The 26632-nt window shown below is 35.5% G+C and overlaps 1 protein-coding gene and 1 long non-coding RNA gene across 2 annotated transcripts in view; both read right to left on the bottom strand.

Moving 5' to 3' along the window:
• LOC101897376 (structural maintenance of chromosomes protein 5) overlaps positions 1 to 18085 on the bottom strand; it is an 82135-nt gene extending 64050 nt beyond the window's left edge. Inside the window, exons 1-4 of the mRNA XM_059129340.1 lie at positions 17659 to 18085; positions 17234 to 17603; positions 16997 to 17175; positions 12130 to 12376 (exon numbers count right to left, since the gene is read on the bottom strand). Of these exons, the coding sequence (XP_058985323.1) occupies positions 12130 to 12376; positions 16997 to 17175; positions 17234 to 17603; positions 17659 to 17735 (873 nt within the window). The 5' untranslated portion in view covers positions 17736 to 18085. The remainder of the gene's footprint in view (positions 1 to 12129; positions 12377 to 16996; positions 17176 to 17233; positions 17604 to 17658) is intronic.
• A 3855-nt stretch (positions 18086 to 21940) lies between these two features.
• Positions 21941 to 25937, bottom strand: LOC131805740 (uncharacterized). The gene is made up of 4 exons (XR_009343800.1): positions 25180 to 25937; positions 24726 to 25126; positions 22157 to 22278; positions 21941 to 22091 (listed from the first exon to the last, which is right to left on the bottom strand). It is a non-coding gene; the product is annotated as an uncharacterized LOC131805740 (long non-coding RNA).
• Between the last annotated feature and the right edge of the window lie 695 nt (positions 25938 to 26632).

Genomic DNA, 26632 nt, shown 5'->3' with positions numbered 1-26632 from the left:
TAACCATCTATGATTCAAGCTATTTTTGGGGTCTTAGTCCCTTTTTATTTTTTGGCCCTTATTAGGCATCTTTGTGTCTAAGGGGGTACAGAACCTCTTCGCATTGGTCTTGAACACATTCATCAATTGATTTGGCTAAAAAATTTTGTTATGCTACCCTGGGGAAGGGAACCATCATACAGATAATTGCCACATAGGAATTATTTAAGTAAAGTCTCCACATTGGAGTATCCCCAAGTCCACTTTCACACCTAATGTGTGGTCAGAAAGGAAAATTTTGTATTCTATTGAATTTGTAACTCCCAAGAGAATATTGGTTGGGAACGTAGATTTGGAATGTACATCTATATGAAATAAATTGTGGGAACATGAACAAATTACAAATATAAGAAAGTAGTTCGGGACCGAATATTTGTTGAATCGACATTGAATTATACTATGATGAAAAATATGGACTTTATGGGGTCTCCAATTTACAATTTAAATGGAAAATAAAAAAATTCCCATCTTACGGTAATGGGTGTGAAATACCTATAATTTTGAGTTGGCCTCTATTTGCCATATTGGATTATAAGGGGTAGAAGAAAGTTTTCAAAGTAGGTCGATGTTTCGGAGTAGTGCCCATATAAAGGTACCTCCTGATTTTACCATATTTCAAAGGATTTGGCTAAAAATGTGTATTCGGGGGGTGAAAATCTTACACAAAAATGTCAACATATTCACAAATTTTAGAATTTTCTCCATGCAATAGTATGAGGACTCTAATGCACAATCTAAGGTGCTAATGGGTTTAAAAAAGTAATTAACTTTGCCTATTCTTAAATCATTCAGCCCTCAATTATGAGGTGTACAAAATACAGTAAATTCCAAATTGCTTCTCATTTGACTGTAAAATTTTGCTACGATTTTTACCATACTAAAAATTAATTTGATCCCTTACATGGGGATAAGATTTATATATACTTTTTAATAGATTTGTATAGCACATCCACACATTTGAAGCACACGGTTTAAATATTGAAGTCCACGGCTTATAAATGGGTACAGATATTTTAAAACACTTTTAATCGACCAGTACGCAAACACTTACATCAGTCATATCTGTGAATAATTATGCTTTTAAAAATATGCATAATAAACAAAAACTACGGGCCGGCAACGCGGACCGGGCCAGCTAGTAGATTCATAATTATAATAATTACTAGCTGGCCCGGTCCGCGTTGCCGGCCCGTAGTTTTTGTCTATTATGCATATTTGTCAAAGCATAATTATTTAAAGATATGAATGTTATAAATGTTCACGTACTGGTCGATTAGTTTTTAATTTTTAGTCAAATGAGCAGTAATTTGGAATTTACTGTACTTTATACACCTCATAATTGAGGGCTAAATGATTTAAGAATAGCCAAAGTTAATTACTTATATAAACCCATTAGCACCTCAGATTGTGCATTAGAGTCCTCATAAGTCCCCCTAACCATGTCGGTCTGTTTGTCCGCCAAAAGGTGGACTGAGGGGGTACTATTACATGGAGAAAATTCTAAAATTTGTAGACATGTTGAAATTTTTGTGTAAGATGTTCACACCCCAAATACACATTTTTAGCCAAATCCTTTGAAATATGGTAAAATCAGGAAGTACCTTTGTATGGGCTCTACTGCGAAACATCGACCTACATTGAAAACTTTCTTCAACCCTTATAACCCAAGATGACAAATAGAGGCCAAATCGAAAATATAGCAGAACAACATAGCATGTCAAACTGAAAAAAAATCACGTGATTTAAATAAGTAAAAATAGTTTTATCCACCTCATAATTGAAGGCAGACTGATTTCAGAATAGTCAAATATAATTACTATTTTACACCCATTACCGTAATATGGGAACTAATTTTATTTGTCATTTAAATTGTAAATTGGAGACCCCATAAAGTCCATATTTTTCATCATAGTATAATTCAATGACGATTCAACAAATATTCGGTCCCGTGTTACTTTCTTATATTTGTAATTTGTTCATGTTTTCACAATTTATTTCATATAGATGTATATCACAAATCTACGTTCCCAACCAATATTCTCTTGGAGGTTACAAATTCAATAGAATACCAATTTTTCTTTTCTGACCACACATTAGATGTGAAAGTGGACTTGGGGATACTCCAATGTGGGGACTTTACATGAATAAATTTCTATGTGGCAATTATCTGTACGATGGTTCCTTACCCCAAGGTAGCATAAATACAATTTTTTAGTGGTCAAGACCAATATGGGCCCTACTCCGAAGATTTTATGCGAAGAGGTTCTCTACCCCCTTAGAAACAAAGATGCTAAATAAGGGCCAAAAATAGAAGAAAGTGGCGAAGACTCCAACAATGGCTTAAATCATACGATGGTTATGTATGATCGTTATCATGACCTGCAAAAGCGATTTAAGGTATCTTAAATGTTCAGGAAGAATTTTTGGAAGGATAGAAATCCTTTTCTTTCCCATTCACTCTACTATTTTGCACCCTTTATATTTGGTATTTTACTGATTATACTCCCACAGAATTTTGCATTTTGAGCTCTCATTGGACGGATTATTGTCACATGTAGGGCCATGCTTTGAAATAAGTCCCATTAGTCTTTTTCGGTCATTTTCGTTTGTTTAAATGTCTGCGCATCTTGCAGCTGAAGCACGATGTAGGCCCTGGAGTTGAAAGGTAGATGTCAGTTACCATCGTATTTTGCACTTATTTCAATTTTTGGTGAAAAATTGTATATAGTGAAAAATTATTCTTTATTTTGTTCACAAAAAATCCACTGAATTCAATATGATTTTACAAATTGAAAACAATTGACAAAAGAAGAATAACAAATTGAAAAAAATCTTCAACTTGTTCGCTGATTTTTTACAGCAACTGTTTAAAGATCCTTACAAAGTTTGTCAATAGAATGTACTTTTATTTTAAAATTCAATTCCATTGGAAATTTCCTTTCGATATTTTCCCGTTTTGAGAATTGTTGCAATTAGATCTCTTTTTTTCGTGATTTTTTTAACGATTTTGAAAAAGTAATTATCTTTTAACTTTGGTGTGACCGCATTAAATTATTTCGGTATCATCTATTCCGTTTCGCCACCACATAATTCGGTACTACACTTCCATGTAACCCGCCATCAATTTCAGTTCTCAAGAAGTCAAGTCAATTAAATAAATTGGTATTAATACTCGAATTCAAAAATAAAATATAAAAAACACTACAAATGTACATTAGAAAAAAGTAAGTCAAAATGGAAAAAAATCATGCAAAATAAAACATTGCTATTGTACATTTCAAAAGTCAAAATGAAAATGTTAACATATCACATTTTTACGCGATTTTTTTGGATATTATCCTTTTCGGATAAGAGAAAATTCCGAATTTGTATGAATCATTAAAATCAGTTCAGCGGTTCTTAAGTTATAAGCGTAGTAACTAACACAACTTTCATTTATATATATAGATATATATATATATATATATATATATATATATATATATATATATACATATATATATATCTATATATATAAAAGAAAGTTGTGTTAGTTACTACGCTTATAACTTAAGAACCGCTGAACTGATTTTAATGATTCATACAAATTCGGAATTGTCTCCTATCCGAAAAGGATAATATCCAAAAAAATCGCGTAAAAATGTGATATATTAACATTTTCATTTTGACTTTTGAAATGTACAATAGTAATGTTTTATTTTGCATGTTTTTTTTCATTTTGACTTACTTTTTTCTAATGTACATTTGTAGTGTTTTTTATATTTTATTTTTGAATTCTAATATTAATACCAATTTATTTAATTGACTTGATTTCTTGAGAACTGAAATTGATGGCGGGTTACATGGAAGTGTAGTAACGAATTATGTGGTGGCGAAACGGAATAGATGATACCGAAATAATTTAATGCGGTCACACCAAAGTTAAAAGATAATTACTTTTTCAAAATCGTTAAAAAAATCACGAAAAAAGAGATCTCATTGCAAAAATTCTCAAAACGGGAAAATATCGAAAAAAATTTCCAATGGAATTGAATTTTAAAATAAAAGTACATTCTATTGACAAACTTTGTAAGGATCTTTAAACAGTTGCTGTAAAAAATCTGCGAACAAGTTGAAGATTTTTTCAATTTGTTATTCTTCTTTCGTCAATTTTTTTCAATTTGTATTATCATATTGAATTCAGTGGATTTTTGTGAACAAAATAAAGAATAATTTTTCACTATATACAATTTTTCACCAAAAAAATGAAATTAGTGCGAAATACGATGGTAACTGACATCTACCTTTCAACTCCAGGGCCTACATCGTGCTTCAGCTGGAAGATGCGCACACATTTAAACAAACAAAAATGACCGAAAAAGACTAATGGGGCTCATTTTAAAGCGTGGACCTACTTATTTCATGTGACAATAATCCGTCCAATGAGAGCTCAAAATGCAAACATTTTTGGGAGTACAATCAGTAAAATACCACATATAAAGGGTGCAAAATAATAGAGCGAATAAGACTTTTAGTAGGAAAAGGATTTCTATCCTTCCAAAAATTCTTCCTGAACATTTAAGATACCTTAAATCGCTTTTGCAGGTCATGATATCGATCATAAATAACCATCGCATGATACAAGCTATTTTTGGAGTCTTCGCCACTTTCTTCTATTTTTTGGCCCTTATTGGCATCTTTGTTTTAAGGGGGTAGAGAACCTCTTCGCATAAAATTTTCGGAGTAGGGCCCATATTGGTCTTGACCACTAAAAAATTTTATTTATGCTACCCTGGGGTAAGGAACCATCGTACAGATAATTGCCACATAGAAATTTATTCATGTAAAGTCCCCACATTGGAGTATCCCCAAGTCCACTTTCACATCTAATGTGTGGTCAGAAAAGAAAAATTTGTATTCTATTGAATTTGTAACCCCCAAGAGAATATTGGTTGGGAACGTAGATTTGGTATATACATCTATATGAAATAAATTGTGAAAACATGAACAAATTACAAATATAAGGAAGTAGCACGGTACCGAATATGTGTTGAATCGTCATTGAATTATACTATGATGAAAAATATGGACTTTATGGGGTCTCCAATTTACAATTTAAATGACAAATAAAATTAGTTCCCATATTACGGTAATGGGTGTAAAATAGTAATTATATTTGACTATTCTGAAATCAGTCTGACCTCAATTATGAGGTGGATAAAACTATTTTTACTTATTTAAATCACGTGGTTTTTTTTTTTTAGTTTGACATGCTATGTTGTTCTGCTATATTTTCGATTTGGCCTCTATTTGTCATCTTGGATTATAAGGGGTGAAGAAAGTTTTCAATGTAGGTCGATGTTTCGCATTTTACCATATTTCAAAGGATTTGGCTAAAAATGTGTATTTCAAAAATTTCAATATATCTACAAATTTTAGAATTTTCTCCATGTAATAGTACCCCCTCAAGTCCACCTTTTGGCGGAAAAACAGACCTACATGGTTAGGGGGACTTATGAGGACTCTAATGCACAATCTGTGGTGCTAATGGGTTTAAAAAAGTAATTAACTTTGGCTATTCTTAAATCAATTACCCTCCATTATGAGGTGTACAAAGTACAGTAAATTCCAAATTACTGCTCATTTGACTAAAAATTAAAAATGAATCGACCAGTACGTGAACACTTATAACATTCATATCTTTGAATAATTATGCTTTGACAAATATGCATAATAGACAAAAACTAGGGGCCGGCAACGCGGACCGGGCCAGCTAGTATATATATATATATATATATATATATATATATATATATATATATATATATATATATATATATATATATATATATGGATCTTCCTAGCTCGCCGAGCTGAGTCGATCTAGCTATGTATGTCCGTCCGTCCGTCTGTCCATGTTAATTTGTAATCACGCTACAGTCCGATCCTTACGAAATTTTGCACGAAAGTGGGGTTAGGGTCGGAATAGAAGCCTATTTCTTTTGGAGATGATCGCCAAATGTTTAGGGGTTGAAATGGACCAAATACTGAAAAAATGTCGGATTATGCAGTAGCTATACAGGTCGCAATTATAGACCAATCAATTTCGCATGTAGCTAGAGTTTAGGGCGGGGAAGAAGCCTACCAATTTGGGTGGTCATCGGATAATATTTAGCGGGCAAATAGACCATATCTTTTGTGTTAAAAAAATTCAAAATTTTTCATTAAACCGTGAATATTTTAAATCCCGGCGAAATCACACAACCATGACAAGTTTACTTCTGACCTTTACATTGATGTTAACATCCAACAAATCGGATATATAGCAAAATATGTGCGATGTATATGTCTATCAAAGAAGATATGCTTGAAAGATCTTTTATATGTCGAGAACGGCTGAACTGATTTCGACAGTTCTCATTAATTCAGAATGGCCTCTTGGCAGGAAAGAAAAATCGCATAAAAATATCTCTCTAAAGATAAAAATATTGGTTTTGTAACATTTTCTCATATTTTTTCAATTTTGTCATATTTTTGGCATATTTTCATTTTGAATTAAACATTTGGTAATATTTCTACAGCTAACAAAACTAAGTAGTTAGGATATCAGGATATCATATAAAGATCGCATTTATGGCCCGATCCTTACGAAATTTTGCATGGGGATAAGATGAGGGTCAGAATAGATGCCTACTCTTTTTGGAGATGATCGCCATATATTTAGGGGGTTGAAATGGACCAAAAAACTGCAAAATTGTCAGCAGGTCGTAATTAACGCCCGATCCTCACTCACATTTGAATGGGGGTTACCGCACAGCAGCTTCGGATGGCCATCCAAAAATATTCAATGTGTGAAATAGTTTGCCAACTTTTGTAGACAAAATACGAAAATGTCCATTCCAGTGACTTTTTGGAGAATTCAAAAGTACAGGAAAGACGCACTCCTGACTATTTCGTTAACGCTGATTTCGTTGAAGAATATAGTCAAATGTCTGTATCTCATATAGATGCGTTTCAGTAAAAAACCAATAATAAATGTTAATCTTTTGCCACTTCTGAGAGATTATAGGTCTTTGGGAAATATTGGAAGACCATTTACGTGCAACATCTACCAAATGAGCAAATTAGTTTAAGTTGCTATTATTCGAAAATTAGTGAACGAAACCTGATGGTTTTCTTTTATTATTTCTCACAATATCTTGTGGAATTCTTTCGAGTATCTCGCCTATGTAAACTGTATCTTTTATTATATTGTTGTAGGGTATTCAACGGTCGGCCACGCTCGACTGTAGCCTTTGCTTACTTGTTTAAAATGGTTTTAAGTTCCATGAGGGTACGCAAATTTAAATATATTCGATTTCTTTTCAAGTTCATAAAAGAAGCATATATGTATAGCTCTGCTTGATGATATTTTTGATAATTCAAGTCGAATGTGGGAACTTTTGTCCCTGCAATGTCTTTTTTATAATGTCTCATGATATGAGCTGTTTTGTATCATTATTTCATTCATTCATTGTTATTGTCATGCTTCAATTTATCCCTCTTCATCTTTACCCGATATTTGCTCAGAATACCTGTATGCTTTCATTTCAGTATAATCTTTTGGTTATTGTTATTGTGTTAAAGGTTTTACAACGAATGACAATTTAATTTTTAATTTTCTGTATAACATGACAAACGTATGGTAACTAGATATTTTTAAATACAATATTCAACGTAATATTATGTACAGTATTAGGAAGTTCATTCTTCTTTTTCAACACCCCCACTAGATTGAACTCCTAATCCCATCAGTTCACAGCAACACAGGTGTTTCAATCCTGATAATGGCTTCGTAAGAATATCGGCGGCCATTTCATTTGTGTTTAGATATTCGATACATAATTTCTTCCATAATGATATGGTGTCTTATATCAATGTGTTTTGAGCGTGCATGGTATGTACTGTTATGGCTCAAACTTATTGCACTTTGATTGTCACATTGATGCTGATGAAAGAAGAATTTCCAATTTTTTTAAATAGCGATCCCAACCCTAATGCTTCTTGCGCAGATGCAGCCATTGCCATGTATTCGGCTTCGGTAGTAGACAATGCCGTTGTTGATTGTTTCCTTGAATTCCATGAAATGCAACCAACCAGAATATCGGCGGCCATCTCATTTGTGTTTAGATATTCGATACATAATTTCTTCCATAATGATATGGTGTCTTATATCGATGTGTTTTGAGCGTGCATGGTATGTACTGTTATGGCTCAAACTTATTGCACTTTGATTGTCACATTGATGCTGATGAAAGAAGAATTTCCAATTTTTTTAAATAGCGATCCCAACCATAATGCTTCTTGCGCAGATGCAGCCATTGCCATGTATTCGGCTTCGGTAGTAGACAATGCCGTTGTTGATTGTTTCCTTGAATTCCATGAAATGCAACCAACCAGAATATCGGCGGCCATCTCATTTGTGTTTAGATATTCGATACATAATTTCTTCCATAATGATATGGTGTCTTATATCGATGTGTTTTGAGCGTGCATGGTATGTACTGTTATGGCTCAAACTTATTGCACTTTGATTGTCACATTTATGCTGATGAAAGAAGAATTTCCAAGTTCTTTAAATAGCGATCCCAACCATAATGCTTCTTGCGCAGATGCGGCCATTGCCATGTATTCGGCTTCGGTAGTAGACAATGCCGTTGTTGATTGTTTCCTTGAATTCCATGAAATGCAACCATTCTGAAATTTGAAAACATGTCCAGATGTAGATTTTCTATCATCAAGGTCACCTGCCCTGTCTGCATCTGAAAAGCATTCTATAAAGTTGGTATCATCATCCTTCGAAAATTGAAGTTTGTAATCCATTGTGCCCTTGAGGTATCTCATTACCCGTTTGACAGCTTCCCAGTGTGGTTTTCCATATGATATATTGGGGCGACTGACCTGAGCAGCATAAGACAAACATCCGTCAGCTTCTTGATTAGGTACGTCATGGTCCATTTTCGAAGAGTTAATATTTTTTTTTAATTTTTGATGTACATCTAGTGGCGTAGAAACAGAATTACAATTTTGCATATTAAATCTTTTCAGTACACTTTTGATGTACAATTCCTGGTCCTACCACAATTTTCCATTTTCACGATCTCTTGTGATTCTCATGCCCAGAATGTAACTTGCTGCACCGATATCTTTCATTTTAAATTTTCTTGACAAGAAATTCTTAATATGTTGTTTGGATTCAGAATTATTCGTCAAGATCAATATGTCATCCAATTTTCTTTAACGTCCCATGTAATTTCTTGTTCCTAACCCGGCTAGCTTGTTTGAGACCATATAATGACTTCTTTAGTTTACAAACTTTTCCTTTGTTTTCCTCAAGACGTTCTGGAATTTTCGTATATATTTCCTCTTCCAGTTCACTCTGCGGGAAAGCTTTTACTACATCCATTTGGTCTATGTCAAGATTATACTGAACTGCCAAGCTTAAAAGCAGACGTATTGAAGAATACCTCACCACTGTAGAGAACGTTTCTTCGTAGTCTATTCGGTATTTTTGAGAGTATCCCTTCACAACTAGTCTAGCTTTGTGCCTCTCAACCTCTCCATTCGAGTTGCGTTTTACCTTAAAGCACCATTTACTATCTATTGGTGTTTTTCCTTTTGGCAATTCAGTAAATTCCCAAGTTTTATTTTCTGATAAAGCTGCTAGTTCATCATCCATTGCCTTTTTCCACTCTTGGCTTTTGTTTCCTCCCAACGCTTGTTGTACCGTCTTTGGTTCCTCATATTCACTTGATACATGACACACATGTCCATACCTTGTTGTTGGTCTTGACATTCTTGTTGATCTTATATTATTCGTCGGTGCGAATCCCGTACCTGATTGATCATTGTTGACATGACCGATTCGCCTATGCCACAAATTGCCTTCTTCAATCTTACCTTGAGAAACAATAGCTGTTTTACTTGAACAATTCATTCGAAACATTCCTTCAACCAAATCTCCTGTAACAATAATATCGCCACAATTGTTGATAACTCGGTAGCCTTTTGCATCAAATTCAACTTTGAATCCGTTCTCGACAATTTTTGAAACTGACAGTATGTGCAGAACGTCTTTAAAATAAGTTTTTTCTATCTTGGAGTTTCGCACCAATGAAACCATGTCGACGTTTCCAATTCCCTCGACACGCATTGTAGAGTTATTTGCAATAATTACCTCCAAATTTTTTTTTATATCGATCACTGAAAAATTCCCTATTTGAACACATATGGGCTGTGGCACCGGAATCGAAGTACCAATCATTGTTGCTTAGTTTACGAACCGCAAAAGCACCCATCGCAGAATTTCTAGCATCTTTCTTTGATGGTTTCTCCGGGCATTTGGCGGATATATGACCATATTTATTGCAATTATAACACTTCGGTCCTTTGGCATGTTTGCAAATTTTCTTTTTATTACCAGCAAGAGTCATTTCTGGTGCTTCATTCCTAACATCTTGCAAAATCTTCAATTTTATAGCGTCGCCTTTTATTTTTGAACCCGAGCTTTGAATCCCCATAATCATGGGCTTGTACTCATCAGGTAATCCGGCTAATAGCATTGATCCAATCCACTCTTCGTCGACATTCAGTCCAACAGTCCTTAATTTGTGAGCCGAGTTGATTATCTCATTCATATATTCCTCAACGTTTGAAAAATCTTCCAATTTTGTTGAGCAGAATTTTTGAATTAATCCAACTCTTCTGACCAGGGCATTGCCCTCATAAATTTTTGCTAATGCACTCCATATTTCTTTTGCACTTGCACATTCTCGTATGTGAGGATAAACAGACTTGTCCACCAGTCTTCAAAGTTTTCGCTTCCGCGAAGTTTCTCTAATTGCATATTCGTTGCCATATTCCTTTCTCGCTGTTCTTCCCGTAATGAGTACAAATTATCTTAGTTTTCGAATTTAAAACGCGGAAGGGCCCATAGCCCTATGTGTCATTCTCAAGGAAAAGGAAGTAACCCTTATGAGTTGAGCCCATAATGACATCAGGGCTAGTAAAGTAGGTTTAGATGAGAAACAGGAATTATTATTATTATATAAAATACTTAAAAATTATTTTAAATCGGAGACCTTGCTTTCTTATCAGAAAAAAATGGTCAATATATCCTACTTAAAAATACTCGTCTTTATATGGGATTCAGGATTTGCAATTTTTGAAAAAGGTAAGAAAACCAATATAGGAAATAGAAATATTGGGAAGTTTGGGAAATGAAGACAGTTTTTATTTTAGAAATTATTTTCCACAATTTCGACCATTTGTGGGGAAGCTTGCAATAATATATTTATTCCATTTTTATAATTGATCTAATTTGATCTAATTTTGGTAAAGATATTTGGTCAAAACATAAAGAAAATATGAAAATTGTTTCACATATATTAAGTGAGAGGACAGATATTTTCCATTTTCACAACTCACTAAAACATGATACAAATATGTTGATGTTCAAAGTTTGAACGTGGTTGTGCTCCTCAAACTTTATATTTGATTTACGATATTTTAAAATGTTGACCATACGTCTATCTTCGAGCTCGATCAACGTTTTAAAGAAATGTCACGAAGTTCAAAGACAAAATCGGATACTGCAACGTCAAGAAATATAAAAAACTAAGGATAGAGAGTGCTCGATCGACTTCAATTCGGAATTCATCCAAATATGTACACAATGTAGTCATAAGGCTTGGGCTCTTTTAATTTTTAGACTGGACTCTTTCTACGCGAACATTATATTTCTGAACATTTTATCAAAAAACATGTACAAAAAAAAAAGAATCAAATTTGCGTTTTTTTTTTTTAACAAAGTGTGACCGCCTAAAGCCGCATGAGTCTCAATTGGTTCTAACTCTTAATCTCAATTTTTTCTTTTGTCTCTTTACTCGGCATAACAGTAATCTTTGGCGAATGCAAAATTAGTTTTTGGTTAAAAACTGCATATGGTTTATAAAGAAATCTTTTAATGATTTTAAAAATACTAGTTGTTTTTTAGGAGAATCAAGACTGATAAACTGTTGTAAAGCTGCTTATGAACTAGAATGGACTTGAAGCTAATATCATTTGTATTACCTTTTCCTCAATCTCCTTTTTCAGTTTGTCTGTTGTACTGTCGATCATCGACTGTTTTTTAATAATATTTTGATACTCTTGTTCGTAAGCAGCAAAACGTTCGTTCGCCAACCCCAAATCATTTTCAAGATCGGATATCTTGTTTTGAATATCTTCAATTTCCAAGCGAAGTTTCTTTGCCATACAAACGCCAAGTTTGTCCTGTATATCTTTACGAGCATTATAACGCTGCAATTGATCTTTTAATCTAAATGATAAAAGAAGAATATAATTAAAGATAATTTCTTTATTGGTAATAAATATAACTTAAAGATAATTTACGTTGGAGTTACTCGTAAATATGGCACATTTTAATGTAGAATCATGCAAATAAATGGAAATCAATGGAAACAAAACTTTGAACAATATATCATAGTTTGAATCGATTGACAAAATGCAAATACATGCAAAATTTTGCTATATCACTTAGTAATAAAAATAGACAGACATGTATAAGTCGACTATGCTGATCAAGACTTCAACTTCACGGGGTCCAGAATGATTAATATAAGACACTACGAACGGAATGAAAAATTGGCAAGAGAGCTTTATATATTAAAAGGAGGGTTTTATTTATTCGAAAAAAGTTAGCATAGGTGGAAATATCATTTTGGTGGATTATGTCGCTAATATCATCAAAATACAGAATAAAGGGAGGTTCAAGAGAGGTACCGTTATATGTGGGCAATACGAAGACAATTTTCGGTCATAGGTTGTAGTACTCATTACGAACATCAAATACGAAATTTTCAACAAATCCGGTGAATAATGTGGCTAAAATCTTAAAAAAAGGAGATACTGTTATATGGTTGCGGTACGAAGACGAGGACATGTATAGAAATTTTTTTGTCCTAGTACCCATTAGGAATTTTAAATACGAAATTTAAGGCAGTTCCGGTGAATAATGTCGCTAAAATCATCAAAATACTGAGTGACACTATCGTTAAGCCTGCCGAATTGTGACACTCTCCTATTATTCGTGTAAGGGAATTCCTCGTTTACCGTGCAGAATGTGGAACAGTCAATCTGCTCTACCAGCGCTGATCTCTGGTCAATACCTAGGACGGAATGCAACAATTCATGGTGGAAATTAAAATCCCTTAGTACCAGGTGATTGTTGGTAGGTAATGGCCAAGGGGATTTAATGCCCACTATTAGTAGCAGAGCAAATTACAGGAGCATAAGAGGAAAAAGTGGCTAGACCACCTGAGGTGTTGCATCATTGGAACTGAAATGAGTAAGCTTTGGGTAACGGTTAAATCACTCTCGAACTCTGGAAAAAAGGCCGATAGAACATCTGTCATTTTTAACGACGGGCTGTCGAGCACCCCAAGAACGACAGGCCGAAGCGAAGAGTACTACGTCGTATCAGATCTCTCCCGCCGAGGAGGAACCACCACAGTTTACGATGGGTGATGTTGCAAATGTCATTCGGAGCGCTAAGTCATCTTAAGCGTTAGACCTAGGCGGAATCTCAATGGTAATGCTAGATCAACTGGATACGCCAGAAGTTGAGTACCTGACGAAAGTTCTCAACTTGTCGCTAGTTCCCGAAGCCTGAAAAATGGGTCGGGTGGTCCCGCTACTGATGCTAGGCAAGGATGCCAGCAAAGGCGAATCGTAGATGCCAATTTCGCTTTTGTCGTCAGTAGCTAAGACTCTCAAGACTTTACTCCTCCTTAGAATTAGAGGAAGCTATCCAGCTGCGAACCATCAGCACGGATTCCGTCCACCACAACATAGTACCACAACAACGTTACACGCCATTTCCACATATGTTGGTAGAGGACTGAACCAGAACAAGCCGTGTGACAGAACAGTGTTAGCAGCCCTTTGCCTATCAAACGCATTTGATACGGTCAATCTTGCCATACTGTTTGAGGACGTGCAGAGAACCACCCTCCGGCCAAGTTTGAAACGTTGGATAATCAACTATATGTGTGGACACCAGTCGTACGTGGAATTGCGGAACAAGAGTGAAACAGGGAGTTCCCCAAGGTGGGGTGATATCTGCGGAACTATTTAACCTCTACCTTTCCGGAATTCCTCGCCCTTCAGACGACGTTGAGATCATAACGTATGCGGAAGATTGTACGATCATGGCGTCGGGCCCAGTAGTCTATGACATATGTGAAAAGCTGAACCCCTATCCCGACCACGAACTACCCAAAGATTCTAGGGGTCACATTCGACAGCATGTTCAAGTCGTCCGCGCAAGCCACAGCTATCTACGACAAGATGAAAAGTAGGAACAAAGTCCTCAAGGCGCTAGCCGGCAGCACTTGGGGTGCGGACAAGGAAACCTTGTTGACCTCTTATAAGGCGAAAGGTCGGTCTGAAGCCAGCTGTGCGGTTCCAGTGTGGTCTGCGAATACTAGTGCTACGCAGTGGAAGCACATCCAGACCTGCCAGAACGCTACCCTGAGAACTATGACAGGGTGCGTTCTCATCACACATGTGGACCATCTACATGAGGAGTCGAAAGACCTTCCCATACGTCAGCATAATTATATTGTTTCGTTGCAGTACCTGCTTGGGTGTTACCGTGAGAGTCATTCCCAACCATCATATTAGTTTTGGCGCAATTACATTCAGGATGGTGTAATCGTCTCAATTCGTATTGGGCACGAATTGATGAAGATATGCGTGACACCTGCCCGGCGTGTGATACAGGCTCGCACTAAGCTACACCTCTTTAATTGCACAGCCAAACCTACCCAACTCACTCCAGTAGATCTCTGGCTACAGTCCACTAAAGTAGACGAATCTCAAATCCTGGAGCTGGAACCAGATTTGCAGAACACAAACACTTGTCCCCAATAGTGAAAAGGTAAGAACGTGCATCGTTGCTAAAAAGAATAGGTCTATACTCTTTCTTCTTTAGTTTCAGTGGAGGAGATACTACGGTGGCGAGACTGGAGACAAAATCCGGGAGGCTCCTCATCTTCATATCTCTGTACCTACCGTACCTGCGACGCGACCTCCCGTCACGAAGTAGAGAAGCTGCTCACAGATCTGGACGGCAAAGGGCATCTCACCATAGGCTGCGATGCCAACGCCCACCACTTTCAATGGGGCAGCAACGATACTAATGCCATTGAATGACTCCTTGTTTACCGTGGCAAATTTCCTTGATATTGAGGGAGCCTTCAACAACGTCACACTAGAATCCCTTCATGATTCCCTTTTAAGATTCAGGGTACCCCAACTCCTCATAAATTGAATTTATACAATGCTTAGTAGAAGAATTATCAACTCAAGCATTAGGGAAATAACCGTCAGGAAATCGGTCACCAGGGGCACGCAAGACGGTGTTCTATCACCATTGCTCTGGCTTCTGGTTATCAACCATATACTCATAGATCTAGGGAAAACTGGGACAAAGGTAGTCGTTTATGCTAATGATGTTGTCCTGTTGATTGCTGGAAAATTCCTGCAAACTATCTTTGATCTGATGCAGGGGGTCTTGTCACCTTATCAAGGTGGACAAGTCGCAATGCACTAGGTGTAAGCCCATCAAACACAGAGCTTGTCCTCTTCCTGTCCTTGTCCACCTTCATACCACCGATGTTAGATGGAGTCACATTAAAACTATGCTTTGGAGCCAAATACCACGGCACCATCCTCAACCACCATCTAAAAATAAAGAGAAACGCCGAGGGAACCAGCAAAGGAAGGCTTAATTGCACTTTATTCTTGCAAGAACTCTATAGGTAAAAGCTGGGCTTCAAACCACACATAATTAATTGGGTTTACAGGCCTATTGTTCGCCCCATCCTATGTTATGGAGCTCTGGTCTGGTGGCACTCTTGAAATAAGTCATCTTATTTACGAAGTATTGACAAAGCTCAAGCGGCACTGAAAGCTTTAAACTCTTTTGCTATTTAGTCTACGGCTGGAAAATATTGGGTTGTTTATTGGGTTCCAAGTCATTACAACATTCCAGGCAATGAGATGGCAGATTAATTGGCCAGGCTGCGTTCCGAACTTGCTGTTATTGAAGTTGAGAACTAGGTTAAACCACCCTTGTGCCACTTCTTCCACGTAATTCATAGACCCTACCCTGAGAGAGCTTAATAAAAATGGCTAGATGAAAGGGGATGTAATGTACTCAAAGGAATCTGATCCATTCTCTCTCAGGGTAGAAAAATCGCTATTGTCCTTGTCAAAACCTGATCTAAAACTTGAGGAGGGCATCACGTGCTTAATACATTGGTATTTGTCAAGGACCCTGTAATAAGCCCAAGCCTTGTAATTTTATGTATTAGGACCTGACATTTTTAAAAGTTGTGAAAATCTAGTTTTTTCAATATGCGATCTGGACATTGAAAGTTTAAGCATTGCCTTTGACAGATGTGGGAGGTTTAAATACACACCTAGCGGGAAAACTTTTTTATTCAATGTTTCGGATCAATGGAAGACGTTATCTTAAAAAATTAATAATGTAATAGCTGCAATTTAGTACCCAAAACTATTAAAAATATGCAGATCTACAATATTTAAACAAAACGAAAACTATACACCACCACAAATTTTATGGTGACTTGACAAATAAGTTGCTTGATAACACATTTCAGTTTAGAATTATACTATTTCACAATTTTTAAAAACGTTGGATTTGGGTCCATGTTACGATAAGAGTATGTAATGTTTGCCATATCTAGTCGGTTAGAAGTCTCGATGTATATATCATATTTTGTCAGGATAAATAACTCTTTGCGGTTATAGATTGTAAAAATTATCGTGGAATTTGAAAATTATGCAAATTTATATCTGCTATGACACATTGTACAATTAACAGCCGAAAATGCTTTTACAATTTACTTACTCTTCAACTCTGGCTAAAGTGCTATCAAGTTTTTGCTTTAAATCTTTATATTCGGATTTCTTATTTTCCTGAGAGTGACGAAGATCTTTAAGCTTTTGAAAATTGTTGATAACATCTGGGCTGCATACAGAATTAATGGTGTTCAAAAGAATTTCTTGGGGATTCATTTTAGCAAAGTCCTTTTAATGGAAACATGCTTGTTAGAAAAAGATGCAAGAAAAACCAAGTATTTCGTACCTGAACTCGATCCTGTGGTAAAAATTGACATAGGTTCCCTACTTGAATTTTGAAATTGTCTACAGATTCCAGGAATTTTCTTTGAGTTACTGTTTGATTGTTAATTGAAAATTGTGACTTCCCGTTTAGATCAAAGCTGCGTTGAAAGTTTGTCGTATCTTCCCCTTGGCCATAGACTTCCACCGCTACTCTTGCAGACTCGCAACCGTTTTTAACATAGTCACCAATTGAACTGGAGCGTGCTAGAATCTTTGGATCTCCACCAAGCCCCAGAACAATGGCTGAGACTAGTGTGGACTTCCCCGTACCGTTGGGTCCAATGACGACATTAAGATATTCGGTCGGATGGAAAACACATTCCCCATATGTGCTGCAATAAATGGATACCATTAACTATAGAAATAAGAAGACTTGGCAAGACTTACACGAAATTTTGACAGTAAACTTTCTTAATTTTACCAATTTTTGTTGAATGTGAAGTTTTCCTCATTCTCACACTCATCAATTTCTACCGGTGGAATTTTTAGACGATACAGATGTATTCGAATAAAAGCCAACGAACGTGGAACCAATTCCTAGATTAAGTCTAGGTGCAGTGGAAATCCAATCCGCGAACTTGGCCGGTAATACTAGTACAAACCTTTTGTTTTTTTTTTTAATTTTTGTGGGGTTTCTGCTTTAGTGGTTCACTATCCAGCTTTTATTTAAGAACTTAACTTTTTCAATAAGATTTTATTCTAAATGAAACCTTCCTCAGTAAAAAATTTACAAGGTTTTGATTCTCTTTGTCATATTTTTTTTTTTTTGAGCGTCTCCTGTTCTTTCACATAAATCCCAACAACAATAGTCATAAAATGCAGTGTTGCCGTGTCGGCAATTTCCGAACAAATTTAGTCTGATTTATTTTATAACACTGCCTTTACACGGTGCAATTTTTAGCTGGCATTTTTATCAATTCTCTTTTAAAATTTCTGCGAAAATCTTCGCGCCTTTACACGGTGGCATTTTACGATAATAGTGCCTGGCATTTTTTCTGACATTTTATTTTATTCAGTATTTCGTATAGAGCTAAATGTTTGTAACAGATATTTATAAAGTGATTTAAAATTAAATGTCTGAATCTAAAGAAGAAATGATGAAAAAAAATTCAGAAGAAGCAAAGAGAGAAATGCAGAGACAATGGCATGTAACCCTGTGCGGTGGCTTATCGTGCCATTTTTTCTTCTATCCCTGTCTCTCTACACTTTTTACCAACAAAAAAATGGCATGGTTAAAAAATGTCACCGTGTAAAGGCAGTGTAATTTTTTTTGGTCAATTCAATTTTGGTCGGTCATTTTTTTTTTTTCAACTAAAATCTCTTTAAAATAATTGCATGTGACAAGTGGCAGATTTTACAAAATTAATAAATAATATTCTATTTTCTTCGCTCCTTGGCACGTAAAAACGGTTAAGGTGAGAATATATAAAACGCTTTTTTTGACAGGCTTAAGTCATCGACTGGATTTTTCGAAAAAGAACAAAGGAGTGTAAGACCAAAGTCGAACTAAGTCAACCTGAAACTCCTTTGTTCCTCTACGAAGAGTCCTGTCGAAACCTTTATACGTTCCATATCTTAGGAAGTCCATATTTATTTATATATTCTTGGGCTTAAACATATAAAAGTAGAGATTTTAAACCCTTCATCTCAAGGATGTTAGTTCTTGTGTAAGCCTCCAAATAGGATTTACTTTTGGTCTGCCTTTAGGGATCAAACACCCAGAATTACCAGCTAAAAGTGTTACTAAAATCTTCACAATACCTGATATATGGATTCTGTACTAAAGCAAAAACTTATTCTAGGAACACAATTGGAGCGAAAGACGAATTTCGCCCTACGCGGCGACAATACCGACGAAATTATAAAACAGCTGATGAAGTTGTTTACTTTTTGCTCATTTGTTGACTACAATGAATCAGAGAATTGTAAAGTTTATTAAAATTGTTAAAATAATGAACATAATGTATATTATAGTAAAAGCTTATCTGCTTGCTTTTTTGAACATTCTTGTAGTCTTTTGAAGCCAAATAATACAAGAACTCATAATTCTTTACATTCTCTATTATAATTTCACTTATGTCCATCTTCTCTATTATAAATTAACTGATATCCATCTTCACTCAGGCGCAAGTACACAAATAAATAAACAAATTAATTATGTTTTTTATACGAGTAACAGATAGTAGAGTGACCATAACAAATTTTAAAGTTAAAAGTAACTTTATTTACTAAAACACATAAAATTCGTGGGAGTATGGCCACCTTGTATTGTTTTGTTCGCCATTCGCCTGCGTATGAAATAGAAATAAAGCTAATTGAGTTCGCGGCGTCCGACGAAATTTTCGCCGGCGCCGTGATTGTGTGCATTTCCATGTACACATATGTTTTTTATTTTTGACGACGAACATAAGCCGCGAAAAATTCGTCGTTCGCTCCAATTCTGTTCCTAGCATTACGCTGACAATTTTTTTGTAACGAGTTTAAGGGTACAAGTATATAAAATACATAAGGGTGGAAATACATAAAGCGCTTATCTGGCTGGCTGAAGTCATCGGCTGGCTTCTTCGGAAATGAACAAAGGAGCCTAGGGCCAAAATCGAACTAAGTCAACCTAAACTTCCTTTGTTCATCTACGAAGAAGCCAGCCGATGACTTAAGCCAGCCAAATATGCTCTTTATGTAGTTCCAGCCTAAAAGGCTTGATGTCAAGGCTAGGCATATTAATGTCAAATTATAATGGATAACGACGGCAGGATTTTAGTGCGACTCTGTACTCCCTTTATGAAATGTTACAAAATATGCCTAGCCAAGGTAGATGTACTAGGTAATCGCATCAGCCCAGCTGACGGCACCATTAAATGTCAAAACAAATTGTTGTAATGAAGAATTCGCCCTAAATGAATGCAACAACAAATTTGTTTATGTTGTCTTCCCTAAAAGTACCTTTTTATAATATTTCAAATAATTTAAGAACAAGTTAAGGGTGAAACCAGTAAAAAAAAATTAAAAGAAAATGAAGGAAGGAGGTTAGAATGGAGTGCAGCTTTAAGAATTAAGTTAGCCTCAACAAACACATCGTTTCTGATTGGTTGAATTTGCCGCAACCTTTAAATGTCATGGCGAATCTATGTTTTTCGCCTTAGATGCCAATTTTGACATTTGAGGGGACCACAAAAGTTGCTTTGTTGTAGCAATTCGCCGATGCGGTTACCTGTTAGATCTACCTTGTGCCTAGCCATGACTTCAAGCTTCTTAGGCTGGAAATACATAAAGCGCATATTTGGCTGGCTTAAGTCATCGGCTGGCTTCTTCGTAGAGGAACAAAGGAGTTTTAGGTTGACTTAGTTCGATTTTGACCCTAGGCTCCTTTGTTCATCGGCTGGCTTCTTCGGAAATGAACAAAGGTGCCTAGGGCCAAAATCGAACTAAGTCAACCTAAACTTCCTTTGTTCATCTACGAAGAAGCCAGCCGATGACTTAAGCCAGCAAATATGCGCTTTATGTATTTCCAGTTTTATGTACCTGCAGCTTTAAGCTGGTACATTAAGGAGGTAGAATAGCTTCGTAAAACTACATAACAGTCGCTCTTCAACTTTTGTTGACATTAGACTACTCTCTCCCGCTGGTCGCTTACCTTTCATTTTTAACATCAACAACAACAAACCAAAACCTGCAAACACACACACACTTACAAATGGTTTTTCTCGGTCTTCGTTTTTAATTTAAAACAAGTGTTTCACACCATATTTAAATTAAAAATATAATTTTAAAGAATTTAAAATGGGGGGAGTAGGGGATCCTAAAAAAAGAATCCATTTTGTATTCCACGTATCATCCTGGCCCTTTTTTTGTTCTAGTTTCTTCAGAAACTCCAATAAGCACAAGGAGGAAAAATTGCGAATTGCACCTTTATGCCAAATTCCAAAAAATTAATGTTATGGATTATGCCTGCAAAAACATTGGTTATAACACATTTAGATTAACCTTTAATAATGCTAACTCAGCGAAAAATTTTGCGCAAAATAAGAACTTAAAGCAAATAGGCTTAAAAGCATTCATTCCTGAAAGATTTGTTCAGCGCTTTTACATCATTAAAAACGTACCAAAAAGTATCTCAGCCATTACCATTAAGCAACAAATAGAAGCTAATAACGATATGGATGTTGTCTCAGTTTATCGTTTCACAAGGAAAAATGAAAATAATACTCTGGAATATACCGAAACTATCAAAATTGGTATCATATACGATGGTGTACCTACCGAAATATTCATGTGTGGAACCAAAATAACCCCGGAACTGTATGTGCCACTAGTACGTCTCTGCTTGAACTGTGGACGTCTAGGACACATAGCTATTCGTTGCAGGTCAATGCAGGTCCCAACAAGTGTCCAAAAGAACAAAAATGTCAAGATTGTCGCTCAAGTACTACATGCAAAGATATATGCAGCTCCCCGCGTTGCATCCTATGCAGCAGTATTGATCATTTCGCTACAGATTCCAGTAAATGCCCAAAATGGAAATCCGAAAAAAATAAGGAGTATCATGGCCCTCTCCAATCTGTCAAGAAAGGAAGTTGTTCAGAAGTATCCTGAAACACAAAATCGCTTCCTAATTCTTTCAGAAGAAAAATACAATAATGCATTCCCCCCTCTAATAAAAAACAGTGCACCAAAAAGAAGTGTTTATGAAGAAATAAACAAAAGAGTTACAAAAACAAAATATAGCCAAGTTGCTTCACCCAGAATTCAAATACGTCACGCCATTGCCGATCCAATCCAAATATCGCCTTCCAAGCCCACCTCCAGCCAAGATAATTTCTCTAAAGTTACAGAATTAGAAAAAAACTCTTAATCTTTTTGCAAAAGAAATGTCAAAGATACTCACATCTCTTAATAGCACAGAAGGCTTAAATGTACTAAAAAGTTTCCAGCAGTCACTGCTTCCATTTGCAACAAGCAGCTTTTTAACAGGAACCAAAATCACAGTCCCCACAGACGACTCACATCCTGCAATTTTTAATAAATAAATAAATTAATATGAATCTACTACAATACAACGTACAAAGTTTAACAAAAAAACAAAAAATTTTTGAATTCCACCTAAAAAGCTAAATACAGACATATTAAGTGAAATATTTAATATCGATGAAAACAAAAATTTATCAACTTTTCAAGATTATAAAATAATGTCAAAAAAAAGAAGTGATAACTACGGCGGAGTAGCTATACTCTTTAAAAACAATATCCAATATAAAAAGATTCCTTTTGAAACTCCTCTCGACACACTAATTTGTCAAACTACCAACCTAACAAACAATTTAACATTAGTGTCTGTATACTTTCCACACTCTGTCAAATGTGCTACAATAAAAAATGAACTAGTGAAATTAATATCCTTGGTAGAAAATCGCCCAAATATTCTCATATGCGGAGACTTTAATGCCAGACATTCTGCTTATGGAGATATATGTCTCACAACGTGGAAAGACTATAAAAGAAATCTTTGATGCTACGAATTTTCGATGCTTAAACGATGGAGGATATACGTTTAAAAAAAACTATTACGGATTTGAACGGTTCTGTTTTGGATCTTTCATTTTCCAATTCCAACCTTCAAATACAATGGAAAATTTTCAATGCTATAATTGGAGGAAGCCATCACTTCCCAATAACACTAACTTTCAACACTATCAAAAATAAAGGGCAAAAATTTTTAGCAAAAAAACAATTGTTACGAAACCTGGGGAAACTGTCTCTTAATGACAACTTCGATGAAATTCAATCCAAAATAACAGCGGAAATCAAGAACTCTACCTACACTTTAAAGGAAAACCAAAAAACACCAAAAATCTGGTGGGACCCATGTGTAGAGAAACAATACCGTCTTCAATTAGCAGCTCAAAAAACTTACGATCTGCATAATAATGAGATCAATGCTAGAAATTTAATAAAAACGATCAAAAATTTTAAAAACGTCGTGCAATATGCCAAAAAACACTCCTTCAAGGAAAAAATACAAAATTTAAACAAAGAACCCAGTTCTAAATCACTTTTTCAGTTTGTTCGTGGCTGCAAAAATTTTCTATCATCTCAAAGCAAAAGCAAATGGTCTTCCGACAACAACAAGCGGTTTTTATCTCACCTCAGAGAACAAGTCTCTGACAATCTTCCAATTAAGTTTGCTTTATCTTCCGAAACAAATCGTACAGATCTAATAATCGATTAATTTCTCCTAGTCCTTAAAATTAAAAAGAAGCCGCCCGCTGCTGGTTTGGATGGTATTTCTTATAATATGATAAATCATTTATCAGACTCTGCGAAAGCTTCCTTTTTTAAAGCAATAAACCAGTTATGGAAAACATGTAAAATAAGAGAAGACTGGAGAAAAATCAAAATTGTACCAATACCAAAGAATGGAAAAAATCTGGATGTTTTTACTAACTATAGACCAATAGCTCTCATCTCAGTTCCTCTAAAAATAATTAATCTGATAATTAAAGAACGTTTGCAAAAATTTATTGATGATAACAATATACTGCCCCACACAACTTATGCATATAGAAAACACATGCAAAGACCTTAAATGGTAAAGACTGGACAAAATGCATTATGGAAACATAGTTTATATGAAATATATAGGGGTGCTGCTCACACAATGGCATGTTAGCATAAAAATCATATTTACAGATCAATTTTACGAAAAATATTTTCTGTAAACCAAAAATTTGGACTCAAAATTGCATTTCATTGACGTTTTTGATTAATTGAAAATTGCATTTGCTGTTAAAACAACTTAACATTAGTGATTATGTTGTTATGATATCGTAACACCAGAGGTATGTACACCTGGTGACAATATTTTGACTCTGTCTTGTCCCATCTTTATACTTCTATGTCTTTGACACATGTCCTCGTCTATGTGTATGAACAACATTCTGCACACTATTAATTATCACAAAAATATGGGTGAAAAAGTAATTATTCTTTTTTTGGATGTTGAAAAAGCCTATGATTGCGTCAAAATAGAAATACTCCACAAAATTCTGCAGGAGATCGAATGCTCACCCGAAGTTACAGATTGGATAATCAACTTTCTAAGTCATCGAATACTCGTAATGGGAGATGATTCACTCGAAATATACAATGGACTAACCCAAGGCAGTTGTTTAAGTCCTTTTCTTTTCAACATATACACTTTGGGCTTACACGGAATTTCCAACATCAACACTTATCTTTTTCAATTTGCGGATGACTTTATTTTGTTATCTGCTCACAAAGACTTTGATTCGGCAAATTTAAATCTACAATAAACAAAGCGATTGATATAATGATTGAAGACAAAGTCAATAAGGCAACCATGCTAACTGACAGCAAGAATGCGTGTTAAATTCTCAAAAATAATTCGGCAATGATATTATCAAAAAGGTCAACAATAGTAACATATCTCTACTCACTTTCATCTGGACTCCTTCACATATTGGTATTCCGGCCAATGAACGGGCAGACTTCTTTGCAAAATACGCAGCTCATGTCGGGGCACCCATATCCACTAAGCTGGCCATAAAGGATGGCTATTCATTAGTTTTTCAACACCTATGGAGAGAACGGAACGAAAATTACAAAAATATCATAGCTACAAAAGGCAAATACTTCTCCCAATTTTTTCCTGGACCGCCAACTCGTCACTGGTTTGCCGGCACTAACCTATCTCCTGGGAACATAAAACTCATTAATCGACTTTTCACAGACCTCACCTATGGCAAAAATTACCTGTTTTTAATAAAGGCTGAAAATTCCAACATATGCGAAATCTGCAATGTGCCAAACACCGATAATCACCAAATCTTTGTATGCCCTAGATACAGCAGCGGTTAAATTACAATATTTTCACGATTTTTTCGGACTTACCAGCGATTCTCAAAACTTTCTCCAGTGAACACTTTAATGAATTGTGAAAATTCATTAAGAAAAACAACATACAGCTATAATACGCACAAAGCACTTTATTGTACCATGATACATACCATGGTACATGGTAGAAAAATACAGGTAACAGCAAGTGTTGTACAACAATCGTAACAACAACCACATATAAATTTGTTTTTGTACGTAATACAAGTGTCAGAGTTATGTGTCCAAAAATGTAAACAAAATAATTAATTTTCAATAAATTATCTTAATTTAAAAACATATATTTTTGGAATTTGGATTATTAAATTGAAAATGCAGAAGTATAGTTCTTAAAATATTTAATTTTAATGCTTTCACATCATTCCCCTGAATGTACAGGGTTGCCCATATTCGACGGACCCATCTGGCAACGCCATAACTTTTAACAGAGATGTCACATCGCATAATGACATACCGCGTTTGAAGCGTCAGTCTAAGCAGATTTTTACCATGAACCAATAAGCGCCACGCGACAACAGAAGAAGTCAATTGTGAAAAAAAAAATGTGAGAAGTGCGCCTTCTAAGACACCATTAAGCGTTTATACGAAAAATTTTCGACTGGTAAGGCTCTTTCTAATCCGAAGAGGCCATATAAAAGTCGACCAAGGCGATCGGCCGAGAATATCGCTGCCGTACGAGCCAGTTTTGAGAGGTCCCCAAGAATATCCCAAAAACGCCATTCTCAGCAGTTGGGCATGGCTCGGCCCACTGTACAACGGATTTGCATTTGTTCCCGTACAAAATTCAATTGACGCAAAGAATATTGCCTGCGGACAAGCCTCGTCGATTGGAATGGGCCCAAAGGTCCGTCGAATATGGGCAACCCTGTATAGTTGTTAGCTGTTGGTCCTAATCTCTCAACACTTCAAGCAATCGCTAGAAAATCGCGAAAAAGCCAACATCCCTTTCAAGTCGAAATCAATCAGCATGCATACATAAAGTATTCTACATTTCGCAATTTTAGGAAACATGAAATATAGGAATATATTATCTAATGTGGTATCGCTGTTCCTTAACCGCAAAATAAGTTTCCGAACCATCGCTTTTGGCTTTTAGTAAAGTACAACGGCGATTTTCTTATTATTAGGCAAAAAATATGTTCACATTGCCCTGCAGTGAAATTTTATATCAAAAAAAGCATACCTATTGTATATCAAGAAAAGGAATTAAATCACAAAATCTCATATCGACTTTGACACTAGTATTACCATGGCAGAAGAATACAGGTAGATGCATCAACGCTTGGGAGCATTGATATGTCAAAAAAATGTAAATGTTCTTTAAAATATAAGTAGATTTTAATATGTTTTCTTATACGACGTCATTCAGAGGTTATTATAATTCGTGTTTTTCAACAATTTTTGCAAATTTAAATAATTTTTCATTCAACATTTTCAATTTCAAAATTGG

Source organism: Musca domestica, unplaced genomic scaffold (genome assembly GCF_030504385.1).
Source record: "Musca domestica strain aabys unplaced genomic scaffold, Musca_domestica.polishedcontigs.V.1.1 6, whole genome shotgun sequence".
Taxonomy (NCBI): Eukaryota; Metazoa; Arthropoda; class Insecta; order Diptera; family Muscidae; genus Musca; species Musca domestica.
This window is presented reverse-complemented; position numbering and strand designations above follow the sequence as displayed.